This window comes from Bacillus rossius, chromosome 1 (assembly GCF_032445375.1).
Source record: "Bacillus rossius redtenbacheri isolate Brsri chromosome 1, Brsri_v3, whole genome shotgun sequence".
Taxonomy (NCBI): domain Eukaryota; kingdom Metazoa; phylum Arthropoda; class Insecta; order Phasmatodea; family Bacillidae; genus Bacillus; species Bacillus rossius.
Window position 1 is genome coordinate 375,344,934 of NC_086330.1, and position 20,798 is coordinate 375,365,731.

Consider the following 20,798-nt stretch of genomic DNA (forward strand, 5'->3'; position numbering starts at 1 on the left):
GACGGCAGCTGGGTGACCCCCGCAGCAGCGTGTGGGGGCGGCGCCGATGCCAAGTGGACGGCGTCGCTCGCCGGCGACCTGGGGCAGGCCGTGAACATGTGAGGCGGGCCGCCCCCACCCGCGCTAGGTGGATGGGACGGCAGCAGGGTGGCCCCCGCAGCAGCGTGCGTGGGCGGTGCCAACGTCAGGTGGACGGCGTCGCTCGCCGGCGACCTGGGGCAGGCCGCGAACATGTGAGGCGGGCCGCCCCCACCCGCGCCAGGTGGTTGGGACGGCAGCTGGGTGGCCCCCGCAGCAGCGTGCGTGGGCGGCGCCGACGTCAGGTGGACGGCGTCGCTCGCAGGCGACCTGGGGCGGGACGCGAACATCGTGACCAGGTGAGGCGGGCCGCCCCCACCCGCTCCAGGTGGATGGGACGGCAGCTGGGTGGCCCCCGCAGCTGCGTGCGTGGGCGGCGCCGACGTCAGGTGGACGGCGTCGCTCGCAGGCGACCTGGGGCGGGACGCGAACATCGCGACCAGGTGAGGCGGGCCGCCCCCACCCGCGCCAGATGGTTGGGACGGCAGCTGGGTGGCCCCCGCAGCAGCGTGCGTGGGCGGCGCCGATGTCAGGTGGACGGCGTCGCTCGCAGGCGACCTGGGGCGGGACGCGAACATCGCGACCAGGTGAGGCGGGCCGCCCCCACCCGCGCCAGGTGGATGGGACGGCAGCTGGGTGGCCCCCGCAGCAGCGTGCGTGGGCGGCGCCGACGTCAGGTGGACAGCGTCGCTCGCCGGCGACCTGGGGCGGGACGCGGACACCGCGTCCAGGTGAGGCGGACCCTCTCCAGCTGTGATAGGTGGGCGGGGGTGGCGGCTGGGTGGTTCCGCGGCGCCGGGGTGCGTCTCTCCGCGGAGCTGGGCTGTTAATTGGGGGGTGGTGGCCAGCTGCGTCACCGCCCCCTAGACGGAGATTCCCGGGAGCTTCACCTCGCCCCCTCGCGTTCGCCAGACTGCCTCGCGGGTCGGGCACACCGTGTGCCAGTGGTACTGCTCTGTCGCGCAGTAGCGGCAGCGGGGTGGCCGGCTGTCCTGGGCGCCCTGTGTTCCCCCGCGGTGGTCGTCGCGACGCGTCTGTACAGCGCCACGGTGAGGAGGGCCCAGTAGGGGCATCCCCTCCCCCATCGGGGACGGGTCGGTGGGCCGGTAGTTGCCCCTCGGCGGCGGCGGGCCCGTGTACGGCACTACGGCACGTTCGACCTCTGCACGCGCCGCCCCCTTGGTGGACGGGGCTGACCGGAGCGTCGCGACGCCCTTGGCGCTGCGAGCTGATTGGAGGTCATGCTCTACGGCTCGTGCTCGTGCGAGAAAAACATCCAGCCCGCAAGTCACTGCTTCGCGCAAGAATGGGCGAAGTTCGGGGGACACTAGCTCCACTATGAAGGGCAGTATGTCGCTAGTTTGACCCCCGGGTGTTAGGCGGCGGTATAGTCTGAGCTTGTTATAAACAAACGTCTCCACCGCCTCCCCGTCACCTTGGCAACGGCTGAACATCTCACTCCGACATGTGTTCAGGGCTCGGGTGTCATTGAAGCGCGCCTCCAGCTGGCGGGCGAAGTCTTCCCAGTCTGCGTCGTAGCTGCCCGCCTGGGCCCACCACTCGCGCGCCTCCCGGCGCAGCTGCGCACTCACGCGTTCCGCCCACTCTTCCCGCGGTATCTGGTGCCGCACGAGCCTCGCCTCGCATGCTCGCAAAAACACGCGCGGATCCTCGTGGTTGAGGCCCGCGAACTCCGGGAGGGTAATAGGCCCGGTGAGGGGGCGGGACGTGGTAGCTATCTGACCCCCTGGGTGCCCTCGTGCGCGTCGCTCGCACCCCCCACACAGAAAAAGTCCGTCCCGGAAATTTACGAATTCCAGCGCGTCTGCGCATGCGCGGTGTTTAATTGTTCCGCACTGCTGGCATCTCGCTATCTCGCCTCGGTAACCGGGACAGTGGACAGCGGCGCACTGGGGACCCGCTTGGGTTCTGGGCTGCCCCTCCGTCTTGACGCGTACCGTTTCGCATGTGCAGTACAGGTGGGGGTACTCACCGGTGCTGTGGCTGGTGGTGTGCGGCTTGCCGCACCCGGCGCAATAGCTCTCCATGGTGATGGCTACGTCCGGCCTCTTGTCCATACGCGATCCGCGGCTGTCCGACCCGAGCGTCGGGATGAAGCGTCGGTGGCGGGCGCGGGCAGATCCGGGGGTGCGCCCCCTTGCGCTTACGACCGAGCGGTCTTGCCCGCACGCACGCGCCTCGCGGTTGTTTACGCGGCCGCGGCTGGTGACGGCTCGGTGATCTTCGGGCGCGCTCGTTTGTCCTCGGCGCGCGATCGGTCGGGGCTCGAGGGGTTAGTCGGGAGGGGGTGAGCGAACGATCTGTACGAGTGAAAGGGGGGGGGGGTGGAACCATGGAATGCGGGAGGGAGTGACGAACGATATTGGAGCGGGAGGGGGGTGGTGTGGCCTGATTACCCCGGCGCGTCCCGTTCCACGGCGCCTGCACGTCTGCGCGCGCTTTCTCTCCCCTTTGTGCTGTCCCTACGCGTAACTCTGCCGGATTTTCAGCGATTCGGATGGCGTTTGCGGCGTTGTTATGTTGCCACACTAGGTGGGCGCCATTTTGACACCGTTCCGGCTGCCTCCCCGTCAAAGCTATCAAGTTTTGCGGGATGGGTCTCGGGGTTTGGGTTCGGCCAAGTGGCGGGAGGCAGGGACGTGTCCGTAGAGGTGATCCTTGGGCTGTTTAGGCCACCCAAGACGCCTTATACTACAAATGATGCACTCCGCTACGTGAAGTGTGGTTTTTATTACACACCAACCTCTACATGGTGCTATCCATCCCCTGGCCGCGACTGTTCGGGGTTAGAGAGCTCTGCGCATGTACGGCTGTTCGGCGATGACCCCGCTTACTATGGAGAGGGGGGAGTTTTGAGCGAACAGTACGTGGCGGACGTTGCTGCTAAGACCTGCGCGGTGATGCGCGGTGATGCACGGCCAGTGGTGTTGTAACTCACGATCTAGATGCGGTTGCGGAATTGGCGCGAAGGTGGCCTCTCAACGTTGCGCGAAGACGACCAGCCTCTTCGAGCTCCCGGTGGGTACTGACTCACTCGTGTAGCACAGCGCTACAGCAGGCCTGCCAATTGCGCGCCAGAAGCGCAGCGCGCGGGAAACAGACGCGGCCAAGTTTAGGACCTATTCGCACGTTGAACAATGGAATTAACAAATAAAAACATTTGATGAAATATACATTACATAGTTTATGTCTGTGAGAGAAAACATGTGCCCTTGAAGCTATAGTCCGGCGGAAGCACATTGGCACACCCGGCGGAGTGCTTCCGCCGAGGTGGCCGGTAGTGGTGCTAGCTGCGGGTCGTTCGGTGCACTCACACTCGATGCACCATGTTGCACGCGCGGGCGTGTTCGTGGCACACGGCTTTGAGAGGCGTCGGAGAGGCATCGCGGCCTGTGCGACTAAGAGGCGCACTATCGGCTGGCGTCAGAGTGTAATCGTGTACGTAAGAGCACCACAGGGTGCCGTTTTGTCAAGTGTAATTGTAATAATGGTGTAACCAAAACTTCTATGTGTCCGACACCTCACTGGCAGTCATGTACCGCCGAGTAGACCTCGCGCCCAATGTAATGAACCAGTGTAAATTGTGAGCAATAAAACGTCCACCCCGCACCTCCCGTGCGCGACGTGCGACCCGTAGAACAACCAGAACAGTGTATGTAAATTAACCTAAACAACCCAACCTAATCAGGAAACAAATTCCATCACCGCCGACGGATCTAGCGGGCCACGCTGGGCAAGGAACCCACGACCATCACACGGTTAGACACCGAGCTAGCCTGGCGCCCTCCCGGAACAGAAATCTCTAAGAAAGCCAGCCACCCCGCTAGGACCTGCGCCCGACCTTGAACACGAGACCGCCGCGGACTGCAAGGTTAATTTACATACACTGTTCTGGTTGTTCTACGGGTCGCACGTCGCGCACGGGAGGTGCGGGGTGGACGTTTTATTGCTCACAATTTACATTGGTTCATTACATTGGGCGCGAGGTCTACTCGGCGGTACATGACTGCCAGTGAGGCGTCGGACACGTAGAAGTTTTGGTTACACTATTATTACAATTATACTTTACAAAACGGCACCCTGTGGTGCTCTTACGTACACGATTACACTCCACACGTTATCTGAGAGGGACACCTGCGTGTCTCTACGTGTGTTTACTTATTAAGCCCTTACGCCAGTCGCAGTTGAGGGAGAGTGTTCGATTAGAGCCGGCTAATCCCGTTATTGGTAAATTGCGACGCGCGGGCCCACCTGTGTGGACCGCGGCTCGCTACTAAATTAAAACACGTCTATGATTGGATGTAGCCTGTGCCTGTGCACTGGGCGATTAATTAAAGTTCTGGGGTGGCAGGAGACGGCCCGTACTGTATACTGCACGGCCCCACGTAATGTTTGTGTGGGGCGTGTTAAATTGATGCGGCTGGGTTAGGACCTACACCGGAAAAGGACCGGGCGCACACGGGGAGTATTTAAAAAAAGGTTTCGGTTATGACTATAATTACCAGCTGGACGTTCGGTGAACACAAAGAATGATGGCTCCCCGTGGGACGTGCGTCAACCCGGTCCGCGAGTCGCGCTGTACTGGCGTCTGGCCCTGGCGCGAGGGGAGGGGTGAGCTCCCTGTCGCGCCAGAGTTTCTAAAGTTCCATTATTCGTAAAAAATTACATTAATAATAAAAAGCAAGTGGCTCTAAATTCATACAATAAAACTTAATGATTAACTTTGACGCCAACCGCCGGTGCTCCCTCTGGTCCGCAAAGGTCGTTATGCCACAACACTTATTTCTAAGTGCATTGAACACGCCCAAGCGTGATGTCCGCCGAGTGTGTGAAAGTGCGCCGCGACGAACACCAAAGCGACGTCAGCGCCAAGCTGGGTGTGGCAATGCGCCTAATTAATTATATAATTATTTTGTCAAATTAAAACAGCTAAATTAATAACAATTTAAAAGAGGGTTCATGTAAGGGAAATTATGTCTAATGGTTTTATAAGAATATATTGTGTAACTTGTCTTTAAGTCCAAAACTGGCCGGGTCTGTTTTCCCGCGTTCCACGTGGTTAGGCGCGAGGCCGCAGGGCGGTCTCGCGCTCAGTTACCGTTGGGAGCTCGCAGGGGTCGGGCTCTCTGCGAACGTCGGGCCATCAGCTTTAGCATCTCTTCAACATTTCAGCAATAGTGTAAGTTTTGTAAATCTTTTAATCAGCTCGGCGCCGACCCCAACCCAGTCGCACGATATTTCGTGCGACTCTTAATTTATTAAATTCTTCCCATCAGGGAACTTTATTTTCATACGTAATTCCATGTCCAGTTTAAGGACTGCGTAGTAGTGGTACACAATTTTCGGCTCATTAGCCTATTAATCGTTATCGTCGTAGATCCTCCGTAAGAAGTGTTGAGAATAATGCTGACTAACTTTCGCCTTTTAATTATTCAGCATTTTAAACGTGTAATTTGTAACGTGTGTTTTATCTAAATAACATTCATTTCCAAGGGACTTTTACGTGTACGTCTCCAGCTGGCATGTCCACGTAATTTCAGAGACGTTAATATTTCGTAGCAGGCTAGACTGCAAACAATCCTGAACATAGGAACTTTTCTACGTATTTACCAGCCAGCCTAAGTTGTGGCAACACCAGTTTCGTGTTTATCTGCTAAACCTTTCATAGGGACGAGAACCCACTGTTTCAGCTTATCGATATAACTTTGCAATCTCTCTTCGTCGCGCGCGCTGTTACGTACAGGGATACGCGTGTCACAGCGGTCCGACAACGGACGCGGCCAGCATCGGGACGAATGAGTGTATCAATACTGAATAAAGTGCAGTGTCCTGTAACACGTTTACCATTCATTTACAAGGCGTCCTGAGTGGCCTATACAGCCCAGGTAATTTCCGAACCGAGACGCGCTCCTGCCTGCAGCCACGAGGCCGAACCCCCGTTAAAACCCCTGAGATCTTTTACAACTTTAATATTTAATTAAAAAACTAAAACAGGCAGCGGGACTGGCGTCATTTGGCGCGCAACTAGTGTGGATTTCGAAAAACGAACTTTTGAACGTTTTTCAAACTTTAAAGTACATCAAAATTAATTCAGCAAGAGTGAGTTTAAGGCCGGCAAGTGGCATTCTGTTTTTGTGCCATTTTTTTCATTTCGGGACTATTCAATAAGGAACATTTGTATTTCAAAACATTTTAATTTTATTTTCATAACTCCGACGCGACAGTCTCACGCCAAGGCGGCAGCGGAAGCCGGCGCGCCAGGACACGGGATATGGCGCCGCGAGATAGCGACGGGAGACGGCGCAGCGAGATAGTAACGGGAGACAAGAAGATCGGTTTCGCCGCGACGCGATAACGCCGGCACCGTGGGATACGGCCGGGATCGGTTACACGGCGTCTCACCTCGATCGGTTACGATTTGGAACCGCGGGAACGGCGTGCCGCAACCACAGGACACCTGCGCGGCGCAGAGTGACGTCACAGAGGGACAGCTGTGCACAGCCGCGCACGCATCACCGGGCTTCCGTGGGACAGGAGGCGTGCGAGCACAGGACACCGACTCGGAAGTGAGGGGAGGCGGTCCTCCCTACCTGCTCGCGCCCTGTCATCGATGTCCTGATCCGTCGTCCGGACAGTCTGCCGCGAACGCGTGACAGGTCACACGTCAACATGAACGGGGATGACCCATGGGAGACGTTCTTGCGGGCGGTAAAGCACACCGCGGAGACAGACGCCGCGGGACGTCCCGGGGACGAGAGTGACCAGCCAGCAGAACAGGAGCCGCAGAAACCGAACATACGAGGGGGCGAGTGCGGGGCCGCACAGTGACGCGGACAGTCAGACGAGTTAGCCACTTGCTACCAGTGCGGCACGCTGCGCCACCGAACATGTACAGTCGCGCGAGAATTCCTAGTTTTCCGGGACGGACTATTCATGTGCCAGGCGTGTGAATGTAAGGCGACCGCGCCGACGCAAGTAGCGGTCATGGCGGGCCCAGCCCGCGTAGGCGCCGGGATTAGGCTTCCCGAGTTCGCCGGGCAGGAACACGAAGACCCAGGAGCATTCGGCCGCACCTGCCGAGACCGTTTGGCCCGTTACAGCGTTCCACTCGATGAGTGGACAGAGCAAGTGAGTGTCCAGCTTAGAGGAGCCGCCCGGGACTGGTGGACCATGGTTTGGGAAGGCGAAATGGCATGGGACGACTTCATTTCTCGGCTGGAAAGCCGGTTCGACGACGCGCGGGCACGAGCACAGTGCAGGCGCTCTCTGTTCTGCTCCCCGCAAGGCGACGACGAGGATGTGGAGGCGTTCATACTGGCCAAGGTGCGGCTCCATCGCCGCCTAGCCACGGGAGGTTATTTGAGCGAGGCCCTAGGACTAGTGGTCGAGTTGATGAGGCGGGAGCTGCGGCCCCACCTGAGGGGGGCCACCGGACGTGACCTGGAGGACTTCGTGCAGCTGGCCAGAGAGATCGAGCGGGACGTACAGGCACTCACGACAAGGACCCATCAACAGGTGATGGCGCGGCCACAGCACGTAGCGCCTGAAGATCGATTGCCGGTAGTGCCCTACAGAACCCCGGCACCTTCAAACGCTACACCGGCGAGCGAGAGGCAGGGACGCGCCCCTCCGACGGCCGCACGCCAGCCCGAGCAAGCAGCACAACAGAACCGACACACAGACGAGCAGAAAACACGACCACCTAGGTGCAGATATTGCCAAGGGGTAGTATATCACTGGCACAGAGATTGCCCTACCCGCGCTGCGCTGGAGAGAATTCAACGGTCAGGGACTTCTCCGGCAGGAAACGCCAAGTAGGGGGCAGCGTACCAGCGGGCTACTGCCCCCAGCTCAGGCCCGTCCGCACCGGCTCGTCGACCGCCGCGACAGGCGGTGGTGCCACGCACCACGTGTCGCCGCCCCACCCCGGGTCGCCGCCGCACCACGCTGACACGTCAGTGCACTCGGCGACTCCGGCACCACCTGCGGGGCGCGGCCACGCACCACCGCCGACTGTCACATCAGGCGGTGGTGCCACGCACCACGTGTCGCCGCCCTGCCCCGGGTCGCCGCCGCACCAAGCTGACACGTCAGCGCACTCGGCGACTCCGGCACCACCTGCGGGGCACGGCCACGCACCACCGCCACCTCTCACGTCAGGCGGTGGTGCCACGCACCACGTTCGCCGCCCCGCCCCGGGTCGCCGCTGCACCACGCTGACACGTCAGCGCACGCGGCGACTCCGGCACCACCTGCGGGGCACGGCCACGCACCACCGCCCCCTGTCACATCAGGCGGTGGTGCCACGCACCACGTGCCGCCGCCCCGCCCCGGGTCGCCGCAACACCACGCTGACTCGTCGGCGCACCCGGCAACGCGGACGGCAACATCAAACCGGCTGGGGCGAGCAGGTGACAACGCGGGGGGCCTGATCCGTGTGCCGGTCCTGGTCAACGGGTGACTTGTCCACGCCCTGGTGGACACTGCGGCGAGCCACTCCTACATCGCCGCCCACCTGGTACCTGAGGCAGACCTGGAGCCGGGGGAGGAGGACGTCCTCCTGGCCACTCGTGGGACACACGCGCTCACGTCTGGGCGCGCTCAGGTAAGGATCACCATAAGAGATATGAGCAGTCAGACCACCGCCCTGGTGATGCGGGAGTTGAGGGACGACCTCATCCTGGGGCTCCCGTGGCTCGTCCAGGAGGACGCGTCCATCGATGTAAGGGACGTTAAGGTACACGTGGGACGTGCGAGTCGCAGGACGGTGTACAGCATCGGCGGGGACAGGCCACTCGTGACCGTGCCAGCCATCACCGTGGGGGAATTGCGCAATGAGGTACCTGCAGAACACGTAGACCTGTTCAACGAGGTTCTAGCACACACCCCCAGGTGTTCGTGGCCGTGGACATGTTACGCCGCACCACGGTGACGCAGCACACAATCCCTACACGTCCTCATGAACCTAAATTTGTAAAACCTTTCAGTTTCGGACCCAAAGAACGTGAGGCCATTCAGGTACAAATAGCAGAAATGCTACGTGACGGGGTAATTGAGCCGAGCGAGTCACCCTACAACTGTCTAGTGGTGATGGCGAAAAAAAAGGATGGCACGCTCAGGTTTTGTGTCAACTTCAAACCCATCAATTCCGTCACCATACCAGCACCCCCACCTCTCATTAACATAACGGATGCTCTGGCAGGACTGGGGGACGCCCGCGTTTTCACCTCATTAGACCTCAAGTCAGGGTATTGGCAAGTCCCAGTATGCCCGGAGAGCAGACCCAAAACAGCATTCACCGCTCCCGATGGCCGCAGATTTCAGTTCTGCGCCATGCCGTTCGGGCTGATGGACGCCCCCGCGACCTTCCAGACCATGATGGTCCGCGTCCTGGATGGGTTGGTGGGCAAGTTTGCCGCAGCCTTCCTGGACGCCGTGATTGTCTGGGGAGGAGCATGCGCAGCATCTTGCCATGGTTTTCGAACGGCTGGCCAGACATTTGCTGACCTGCGCGCCCCACAAATGCCACGTCGGCGCTACGGAACTAGAGTACCTGGGTCATATTGTGAGCGCGGACGGATGCTGACCCCTACCAGCGCAACTTGACCTAATTGAGTCTAAGACCGCAGCACGTACCCGCAAACAATTGCAGCAACTCATAGGCCTACTCAATTGGCTGAGGGGCTTCATTCCCCAAATCGCCACTCTCACGGCGCCGATGACACCCCTTCTCTCCCCCAAGAACAGGTTCAGGTGGACAGACGAGGCGGACCACGCGCTGGCTGACGTGAAGCGCTTGTTCCGGGAGTGCCACACCCTCGCCCGCCTCCGCCCCGATGAGCACGTGTTCCTGCAAACGGACGCTAGTCAAGAGGGGATGGGGGCGGTGCTGTACCAAGTAGGTCCGGAGGGGGAACGGTGCGTAGTGGAATACGCGAGCGCCAAGTTCAGCCCAGCGGCGCGACGCTATCACGTCAATGAGCAGGAGTGCCTCGCGGTCATGTGGGCGGTAGGGCGCTACCGACACCACCTGGAGGGTAGGCCATTTACCCTGCGTACTGATAGTCAGTGTCTCAAGTGGCTCGACTCGGCACAGGGCCGGAAGTCGAAATTCACGCGGTGGGCCCTGACACTCCAAAACTTTGACTTCCACGTCGAACACGTTCCAGGGCGCAAAAATCAACTGGCTGACGAGCTATCACGACACCCCGATCCTAACACCAAGTATCACGACGAGGGCAGCTGGGAGGAGCTGCTACCGCCAGTAGGACACCCCGCGCACACCCCGGGGACAGGCGAACCCGCAGTTCTGTACGCCACCGCTTCCAACACATATCCAGACACGTCTCCCCCGGACACGCTCACGGCCCTACATCGTGTCGTGCTAGAGGCGCAGCACGACGACGAGTCAGCAAGGGGGTGGGTGGCCAGGTGCGGGAAACAGGTGCAGCCATACCACAGATGTGTGGACGGGAAGCTGCTGACACGGGTACCAGGGAACGTGGAGGCCTGGAGAACGTACGTACCCGCGGCGGCCCGTTCAGCTGTCCTAAACTTCTACCACGATCACGACCTGGCCGGCCACCCGGGCGCGGAGCAAACGCGAGGGGTGCTAAGTCGGGAATTCCACTGGTCCTGTGTTGCCAGGGACGTCCGCGACGTCAGCGCAAGTCGCGGTGAGCCGACGGGGTAGAGCAGCAGCAGCCCCGCAGACCGAATGAACCCTTTCACACACTCGCGCCTAACTACGTGGAACGCGGGAAAACATACCCGGCAAGTTTTGGACTTAATGAAAAGTTCACAATATATGCTTATAAAACAATTAGACATAATTTCCCATACATGAATCCTCTTTTAAATTGTTATTAATTTAGTTGTTTTAATTTGACAGAATAATAATATAATGAATTAGGCCCATTGCCACACCCGGCCGGGCGCTGACGTCGCTTTGGTGTTCGTGGTCGCACTTTCACACACTCGGCGGACATCACGCTCGGGCGTGTTCGGCGCACTTAAGAGTAAGTGTTGTTGTGACATAACGGCCTGTGCGAACCAGAGGGAGCACCGGCGGTCGGCGTCAAATGCCCCCCCTCCAACGAGGCCGTTATGCTCAACAACACTGCTCCTCACTCGCATGGAAGTGGTACACTGGTTGACGGACTAAGCACTAACCTGGTGTGTCCGGCGGCGTCGTTGTATGCGCGTGGGTCGCTCCTGTGGCCGAGGTGGGCGGCGGCGGCGTCGTGGTGCCTTTGTGGGCCGCACCTGTCGCCATGGGGGCGGCCGTGGTAGGCGGCGGCGGCAGCGTCGCGGCGCATTCAGCAGCAGGCAGTGCGCCCAAAGTGGCACGCGTGGCGTGCGGAGTTGGTGTGGCGCCTTCAGCGGCGCGTGTGGCGGGCGGCAGTGGTGCACCCTCAGTGGCGGGCGCGGCGGCGGAAGTGGCACGCCCCCGGTGACGTGCGCGGCGAGCGGAAAGGGCACGCCCCCTGTGGCGTGCGCGGCGTGCTGAAGTGACACGCCCCCTGTGAAGTGCGTGGCGGGCAGAAGTGGCACGCCCCCTGTGACGTGTGCGGTGGGCGGAAATGGCATGCCCCCTGAAACGTGCGCGGCGGGCGAAAGTGGCACGCCCCCTGTGATGTGCGCGGTGGGCGAGAGTAACACGCCCCCTGTCACGTGCGCGGCTGGCGTGAGTGGCATGCCCTTGGTGACGTGCGCGGCTGGCGTGAGTGTCACGCCCTTGGTGATGTGCGTGGCTGGCGTGAGTGGCACGCCCTTGTTGACGTGCGTGACATGCGGTGGCGGCACGATCTTGTTGACATGCGTGACGTGCGGTGGCGGCACGCCCTTGTTGACGTGCGTGACGTGCAGTGGCGGCACGCCCTTGTTGACGTGCGTGATGTGTGGTGGCGGCACGCCCTTGTTGACGTGCATGACGTGCGGTGGCGGCACGCTCTTGTTGATGTGCGTGACGTGCGGTGGCGGTACGCCTTTGTTGACGTGCGTGACGTGCGGTGGCAGAACGCTCTTGTTGACATGCGTGACGTGCGGTGGCGGCACACTCTTGTTGACGTGCGTGACATGCGGTGGCGGCACGCTTTGGTTGACGTGCGTGACGTGCGATGGCGGCACGCCCTTGTTGACGTGCGTGACGTGCGGTGGCGGCACGCTCTGGTTGACGTGCGTGATGTGCGGTTGCGGCACGCTCTGGTTGACATGGGTGATGTGCGGTGGCGGCACGCCCTTGTTGACGTGGGTGATGTGCTGTGGCGGCACGCTCTTGTTGACGTGCGTGACGTGCGGTGGCGGCACACCCTTGTTGACGTGCGTGAGGTGGCGTCGGGCTAACTGTGAATGACTTGGCAGGTGGCTGATCCCCCGGAGAGTGCCGCAAAATCGTCGTTTTGCGCCACCGCCCTGTGCCAGCCGCTTTCTCAGCGACCGTGGGCGGCGCCATCGGAGTGGTTCCTCCGGGTGATCCTCTGTCGTTGTCGCCTCAATGGTTGTTGTCACCTCAGTGTTCGTTTTGCCCTCTGGCAGATGTCATTACGGCCGGTTTGCACCGCGTCAATTCCCCGGGAGCCTTCACGGCAGTTGGGGGCGGCGGCGTCGGGGGTGGCTTGATTATCATAGCCTGGTGCTTATCTGCCTCGGCGGCCTGTTGGCTGACTGGGAAGTGCGGCGATGTTGCCAAGTTGAGACGCAGCTCTGCACCAGTAGCGTTTTCGGCAGGCGGTGGCGGCGGCATCGGGGGCGGCGTGATGCTCATAGCATGTTTTTTGACCGCTTCGGCGGCCTGATGGCTGGCTTGGCTGGCAAGTGCGGCGATGTTGCCAAGTTGAGACGCAGCGCCGCACCAGTAGCGTTCTTGGCAGGCGGTGGCGGCAGCATCGGGGGCGGCGTGATGTTCATAGCATGGTTTTTGACCGCTTCGGCGGCCTGATGGCCGGCTGGCAAGTGCGGCGATGTTGCCAAATTGAGGCGCAGCGCCGCACCAGTAGCGTTCTCGGCAGACGGTGGCACGGCGTCGGGGGCGGCGTAATGGTCATGTTATGTTGTGCATGTGCTTCGGCGGCCCGTTGGCCGGCTGGGTAGAGCAGCGATGTTGCCAAATTGGGACGCAGCGACGCACCAGTAGCATTCTCGGCATGCGGTGGCGGCGGCGTCGGGGGCGGCGTGATGGTCATAGCACTGTGCGTATCTGCTTCGGCGGCCTGTTGGCCAGCTGGGAAGTGCGGCGATGTTGCAAGGTTGAGATGCAGCGCCGCACCAGTAGTGTTATCGGCAGGCGGTGGCGGCGGCGGCGGCGGCGGCGTCGGTTGCAGTGGCATCGGGAGTATTCTCATCTCAGGCAGAGAGATTGTGAGAAGTGTGTCGGCGTCCGCACAGTGTGACCACTCGTCTTTCGTGGTCGTCTGGCCCCCAGGAGTTGTGGATGTGTGAACTTCCGGGGCCGGCGTCGTGGCGATTGCGGCCCTGCCTGTACACTGCTTCTTTCGGCAATGTTCACACCTCAATACAAACATCTCCGCCTCTTCTCGAGCGATCGGATGCACACACTCATTGTGCCATAAACTCCCGCACGTCCAGCAGAACCACCCGTCAGATGTCCCGCCGGGGCATGATGGCATACAGCACATCGTCATGCCATTCGTTCGGTACTCGTAACAAAATCCGCATTCATAATTTAAGTAGTGATAGCAACTCTCGCCTGGCTCTGGGAAGTCCGCTTCGGCCCAGGACTCATATGCCTCCTGGAAGTCGTTCATGTTGATAACGACGTGCTTCCTCTGTCACGCGGTCGCGGCAGACTGATACGAGCGACGGAAAAGGACGTCGATGACAGGGCGCGAGCAGGTAGGGAGGACCGCCTCCCCTCACCACCGAGTCAGTGACCCGTGCACGCACGCCTCCTGTCCTGCGGAAGCCCGGTGATCCGTGCGCTTTCGTGCACGGCTGTCTGTGTCGCCTGTGACGTCACTCTGCGCCGAGCAGCTGTCCCGCGGTTGTGGCGCGCCGTTCCCGCGGTACCGAGTCGTAACCGATCGCAGTGAGACGCCGTGTAACGGATCCCGGCCGTATTTCGCGGTGCCGACGTTATCGCGTCGCGGCGAAACCGATCCTCTTGTCTCACGTTGCTATCTCGCGGCGCCGTATCCCGTGACTTGGCGCGCCGGCTTCCGCTGTCGCCCTGGCGTGAGACTGTCGCGTCGGAGTATTGAAAATAAAATTAAAGTTTTTTAAATACAAATGTTACTTATTAAATAGTCCCGAAATGATAAAAATGTCACAAAAACTAAATGCCACTTGCCGGCCTTAAATTCACTCGTGCTAAATTAATTTTTAAGGACTTTAAAGTTTGAAAAACGTTCAAAAGTTCGTTTTTCGAAAGCCACACTAGTTGCGCGCCAAATGACGCCACTCCCGCTGCCTGTTTTGGTTTTTTAATTAAATATTAGCGTTGTAAAAGATCTCAGGGGTTTTAACGGGGGTTCAGCCTCGTGGCTGCAGGCAGAAGCGCGTCGTGGTTCGGAACCTACCTGGTCTGTTCAGGCCACCCAGGACGCCTTGTAAATGAATGGGAAACGAGTTACAGGACACTGCACTTTATTCAGTATTGATACACTCATTCGTCCCGATGCTGGCCGCGTCCGTTGTCGGACCGCTGTGACACGCGTATCCCTGTACGTAACGGCGCGCGCGACCAAGATAGATTGCAAAGTTATATCGATAAGCTGAAACAGTGGGTTCTCGTCCCTATGAAAGGTTTAGCAGATAAACACGAAACTGGTGTTGCCACAACTTAGGTTGGCTGGTAAATACATAGAAAAGTTCCTATGTTCAGGATTGTTTGCAGTCTAGCCTGCTACGAAATATTAACGTCTCTGAAATTACGTGGACACGCCAGCTGGAGACGTACACGTAAAAGTCCCTTGGAAATGAAAGTTATTTAAATAAAACACACGTTACAACTTACACGTTTAAAATGCTGAATAATTAAAAGGCGAAAGTTAGTCAGCATTATTCTCAACACTTCTTACGGAGGATCTACTACGATGACGATTAATTGGCTAATGAGCCGAAAATTGCGTACCACTACTACGCGGTCCTTAAACTGGACATGGAATTACGTATGAAAATAAAGTTCCCTGATGGTAAGAATTTAATAAGTTAAGAGTCGCACGAAATATCGTGCGACTGGGTTGGGGTCGGCGCCGAGCTGATTAAAAGATTTACAAAACTTACACTATTGCTGAAATGTTGAAGAGATGCTAAAGCTGATGGCCCGACGTTCGCAGAGAGCCCGACCCCTGCGAGCTCCCAACGGTAACTGAGCGCGAGACCGCCCTGCGGCCTCGCGCCTAACCACGTGGAACGCGGGAAAACCGACCCGGCCAGTTTTGGACTTAAAGACAAGTTACACAATATATGCTTATAAAACTATTAGACATAATTTCCCTTACATGAATCCTCTTTTAAATTGTTATTAATTTAGTAGTTTTAATTTGACAAAATAATTATATAATGAATTAGGCCCATTGCCACACCCGGCCGGGCGCTGACGTCGTTTGGGTGTTCGTCGCGGCGCACTTTTACATACTCGGCGGACATCACGCTCGGGCTTGTTCGATGCACTTAAGAGGTGTTGTTGTGACATAACGGCCTGTGCGAACCAGAGGGAGCACCGGCGGTCGGCGTCAACGTAATACGTAAGTACTGTGGGGAATCTACGAGACTTTACGTCGGCGCTTTACGCCCCAACTTAGCTTACCTGCTACTTAGTTTTGGCCCGCATGGGGCAGCCAGAAGGCGACACGTGCCACCAAACGTACTAAGGAATCCGTCCCTGGGACACATCTAGGTATCACGTAGATTCACCGGAGACACGGGCCTACGTGCCACTAGCCCAGTTTATTAAGTGTTAGGTAATAGTGAAGTGTTTTGTTCGTCAAGATATAATTCGTCATGTTAGAGTGTATTTTGTAACCTCCGCATCGTGTGTACAAGTCCGCCCCTCACGCGCATTAAAAACGTGAGCTGCCACTGAGGAAGTGAGCTGCGCGTGTGACTAGTCGCGTCGGGAAAACCGTTACAGCCAGAACGGGCAGCACTATGTATAGGGCTGTGCCGTAATAAATTCATAAACTATTCTCTAGAAACTTTGTGTTCTTCTTCAGGCGTCCCGAGTGGCCATAACAGCTCGGGGGGCCCTACTGCGTTAACCCCTACCTCTAGCCACAAGGCCGAACCCTCCCTGAGATCTCGAACCCAAACCAAAATCACGTAAAAATCATAGGAGGTAGCGGGGACGGCGTCAACACAACCATTAATTAATAAAAGACAATTTTTATACTTATTAAAAGTTTTAGTTTCTGTTTGATAATTGATTTACATGTGCACTAGACACCTGATGCGCATTGCCACACCCGGCCGGGCGCTTTGGGCATTTAGCTGGCCTTGACTGACGTCATATCGTTCGAGGCGCTGCACTAAGACACACGCGCGGGCGTGTTCGTTGCACTAGCACTGGCCGGCCTGTGCTCTCAGAGGGAGCACCGATGGCGGCGTCAAGTTTATCACCTGTTTGTAGGCAAATTTGAGTTGTCCATTGTATGATTGTATGCCCTATTATATATTTACTCTATTCAGTTTAGGCTCAAATTATCGTTAATCTAAAGAACCGTTGCTAATAATTAGACAACAACACTAGCTCTACCCTGCAACGCAGGTGTTATTCTTACTGAGTTTTTTTTATAATGGCAATTTCCTTTAATTGTTTGTGTTTTCGCCATGGAGTTAGGAATAGGACAGCCTAAGTTTCACCCCCATAGATCGACATGCCCTTCGGGCTGGTTCGTACATGTTCGGGTTTGTTTTTTTATTTTTTTTTATCTGTACGTTCAAAACAAACATTGCATTATTGATCAAAAAATTGTTGACCAATGTTATTTTATATTTTTTTAAGAGTAAAACAAATGTACACAAATATTTCCTTACTAATTATGAGATTTTCAGGTAAGTTATTGAGCTATTTCTGTTTGATTTGTTAGGAAATTAGTTTTGTCCGTTTACAAGTTAACATTGCTTGTGTTATTCTTGGCAAGTAATCATTTCTTATATAAATTTTTGTACACTATAGGCTTATCTTTTTAAATTTTAGGTAGCGTGTGGAGATTTCACCTTATGTTCATGAGCGCACAACGTATAAAATCATAAGAAATGTTTTCTGTTGGTGTGTAGCAGTTAACCGCATTTAAGTAAAAATATTTTAAAATAATTTTTACCAGAGCTGAATTACATTCAGGTGAGTGCACTTAATATAATTTGGGGTATTGCAGGAAAAATTATAAATTCCTAAAGTGTTTTTTCTTCCTGACATGTTTAAAATTATTATTCTCTATGAGGGTTGTTTGATACTGCAAGTAGTTTATCATGTTTAACATGTGGATAGGTTAGGATTATTTATTACAAATCTGTAATATTGAGATACTGCCCTTGAGTTAGCAGGATTAAAAATACAGTGAAATTTGTTAGGTTAGTAACATTATACGTACAGTGATTCTAAGTACAGTGGAATTTACATTTGGTTAGCTTCGGATAGCGCCAATTAAAAATTCTGTAAAATCAATTGAACGATTGGATGTTACAAACTTAATCTAACCAACCAATATACATTTTACAGTGATTTTTTAATTTATCATCTCACGTTGCTGCTTTTTGTATGCAAAATAAACTTTGGACACTTTTTTTTAAACTTTAAATATGTACCTGTATTTACTCTGAAAAAAGTTTTTCTAAATTCAGACTGGGTTTTGAGAAATCACTGTTTATAGGTTACATTACATTACCTGTGCAGTAAAGGGCCTGTCACCATGTTGTTCTTTAATTGAGTTGCAGATCCTGTTTTTTTTTATACACAAATTGTATATTTTTTATTTGGATATTGCAATGCAGAAATGTAAATTAACACATTAAAAAAGTTATGTGACTCCTTATTGTGCATTCCAAACCCAAAGCATCAGTCCTTGAGAGCGATATTTTTTAGCAGTTTATAGGTGCAAAATTCTGATTTTTTACGTGAGACAACACATAACCTCACATATAAAATAAATTTTCATTTTGTAACAAATGATTCCTTTTATATGTCAGGTTACGTGCTATTGCAGGTAACTAATCTGCGCTTTGCGCCTCCATACTGCTATAAAAAATCCCTGTCAAGGGTTGGCGTTTTGGTTTGGATACACATTAGAGACTCGTAACTTTTTTAAAACTATTATTTATGTTTCATTAGGTTATAATATTCAAATAAAAAATATATACATTCTTATATATATGGAAAACCACAGGATCTGCAATGCAATTAGAGGGAAAAATGGCGACAGCTGCTTCACTGCATAAGCTATCTAGTGTGACCTGCAAAATGTGATTTCTTGAAAACCAGTAGGAATTAAGAAAAACTGTTTACAGTTTTAATAGAGGAAGGTTTTTAGTGTCTGAAAAGGTATTTTCAAAATTTTATAATTTAATTTATGGATAAGCAGCAACAAAAGAAAATTACCTTTTTTTAAATTTAGCTAACCAACCATTCACATGATTTTACAAATTTTGTATTGTTTATACTTACCTGCTTTAACATTAAACTACTGTTAAACAATTTATTTCAATTTTTTAAAAATATCTTTGGGAATTAGCGCAGTATAATCGAAGACGTTTACTGTATTGATGATTGATTTACTTTATTGATGCACAACGAAGTTGTATAATTGTTGGATTGGTTAAGCAAATTCAAGCATCAAGGGTACTGATCAATGGTTTTTAACATTATATTTTCTTAATGAGTCCATTGGTAAAACGTTAAAACACTGGAATGGCTAAATTTCCATCGACTGCTTATGTTTTTTTCCGCATGCTCACTTGAAAACAATTAAAGGGTTATACTTTAGTTCACAGTTGCAATACTTGGTTAGGTTAGTTACATAAGTGCTGTTAAATCATGAAAATGGTTAGGGAAAGGTAACTTCTTCATAACTACTGTAAAATGGTGTAAGCAATTATTCTTTAGGTAAGTTTTATCTAGACTTTAAAAATAATTTATTTGGCGAAGTACATAGTACTAAGAATTACTATTTATCAAATTTGGTTTGTGTGGAAAAGTTGTTACTCTAGGAAATTTCTGAATCCATCTTTGTAGGAATATAAACTAATATTATTAGAAACAAAAAAAAAACAATGTGTGGTATATTTTAATTTTCTAACACCCTCTGAACTCTGCAGTTATGCGATTACCGATATTAATTGTAAATCATTGCAATATACATCCGACACATTTTGTAGTGATTTCACAACTGTACTATGAAGTAATGCCATCGACTGCTGCAAAATAACATGCTGACATCTATTCTCGTGTAGGCATTTTGTTGATACGACTAAAATATGAACATATAGGATATATATAGAATCTTACAAATTTTGATAACCTACCTACTAATACTCTCCCCGAAGACTTTGGTTAGATACTTTAAAAAAAAAAAAAAAAAAAACTGCTTATGTGACATGCATTACGTGAAATTAATTCAACTTGTAAACATTTTGCTTGAGTCAAAGCCTAGATTTGCTTAAGCTAATAACAAGCAATTACATCACTTGAGGCCCTGAGAAACATACTTCTGAAATTGTGTAGTTACTTGGATTGTTAAATACCTAGTTTTTCTGCAATAATGGGCACAAGAGCAATAGAATTATGTTTTTCATATAATTTTTTTCACATAAATGAGTTTTTGTCAAAAAGTATTTGGAAAAAAATATCTGTTTGAAAGGACAAAGAAAAATGTTAATTGTAGTACATAAATGAGAATTTACCAAAATATTGAAAGTATCAAATTTCTAACTAAAATGGTTTTGAAATTAATTTATCATTCTCGTATGCATAACTTTTTTCTTTGATACATTTATTTATCAGTTTCATTTCTCTTTAGTACAATATCTATCATTTAACTTTGATTTCTTTTTTGTTTCAGGCTTGTGGAGAACAGCTTTTTTTTATCTACTGTTTGGCTGGCCAATGTAAATAAACAATGATTTCATGAATGCAGCGAGAGAGTTTATTTGATGTATTTTAAAATCACTGATAATATTTATTGATGTATTTTAAAATCACTGATAATATTTATTGATGTATTTTAAAATTACTGATAATATTTGTTTTGTGGCTGGAAGATGGTAACCATGGTGACTTGTGAATTTTTATGAAGATTAATAAAAAGCAGTAAAAATTATTAATGGTTGTCAGAAGGAATTTTTTTTTCAATAATCAATCAATCATCTACACTCTACAGTAACAATTTTCCTTAACTCTAATAATATTTCAATACATATCTTATAAAGTATTCATATATGTACAATATAGACCAATTTTGAGCTAGTCTGATATCAGTATATTAGTTATTATGAACATATACTATCAGAACTACCATTTGCATATAGTGCACATACATACATAACACTAGCCAACAACCATTAAAAAAAACACTATACACTTACATAAAAAAAACAAATCATAGACAAGTACAGATTATTCACTATTATATTCTAGAGCCAATTCCAATAAATGTATTATCAATAAAAGAAAATAATTTTTTTTAAATAACAATATTTCAATATGAAGGAAAATCTGTATTCTGAAGTTCTTGTATATGTTTGGT

General features: G+C 52.8%; 1 protein-coding gene and 1 long non-coding RNA gene across 2 annotated transcripts; one reads left to right on the plus strand and one right to left on the minus strand.

Moving 5' to 3' along the window:
* Nucleotides 1-13,004: 13,004 nt before the first annotated feature.
* On the minus strand, nucleotides 13,005-13,427 carry LOC134528870 (uncharacterized). The gene has a single exon (XM_063362539.1). It carries the CDS (start codon nucleotides 13,425-13,427, stop codon nucleotides 13,005-13,007), a length of 423 nt encoding a protein of 140 aa, XP_063218609.1.
* A 3,556-nt stretch (nucleotides 13,428-16,983) lies between these two features.
* Nucleotides 16,984-20,376, plus strand: LOC134528531 (uncharacterized). Its single transcript, XR_010074405.1, has 2 exons — nucleotides 16,984-17,112; nucleotides 17,258-20,376. It is a non-coding gene; the product is annotated as an uncharacterized LOC134528531 (long non-coding RNA).
* Nucleotides 20,377-20,798: the final 422 nt, after the last annotated feature.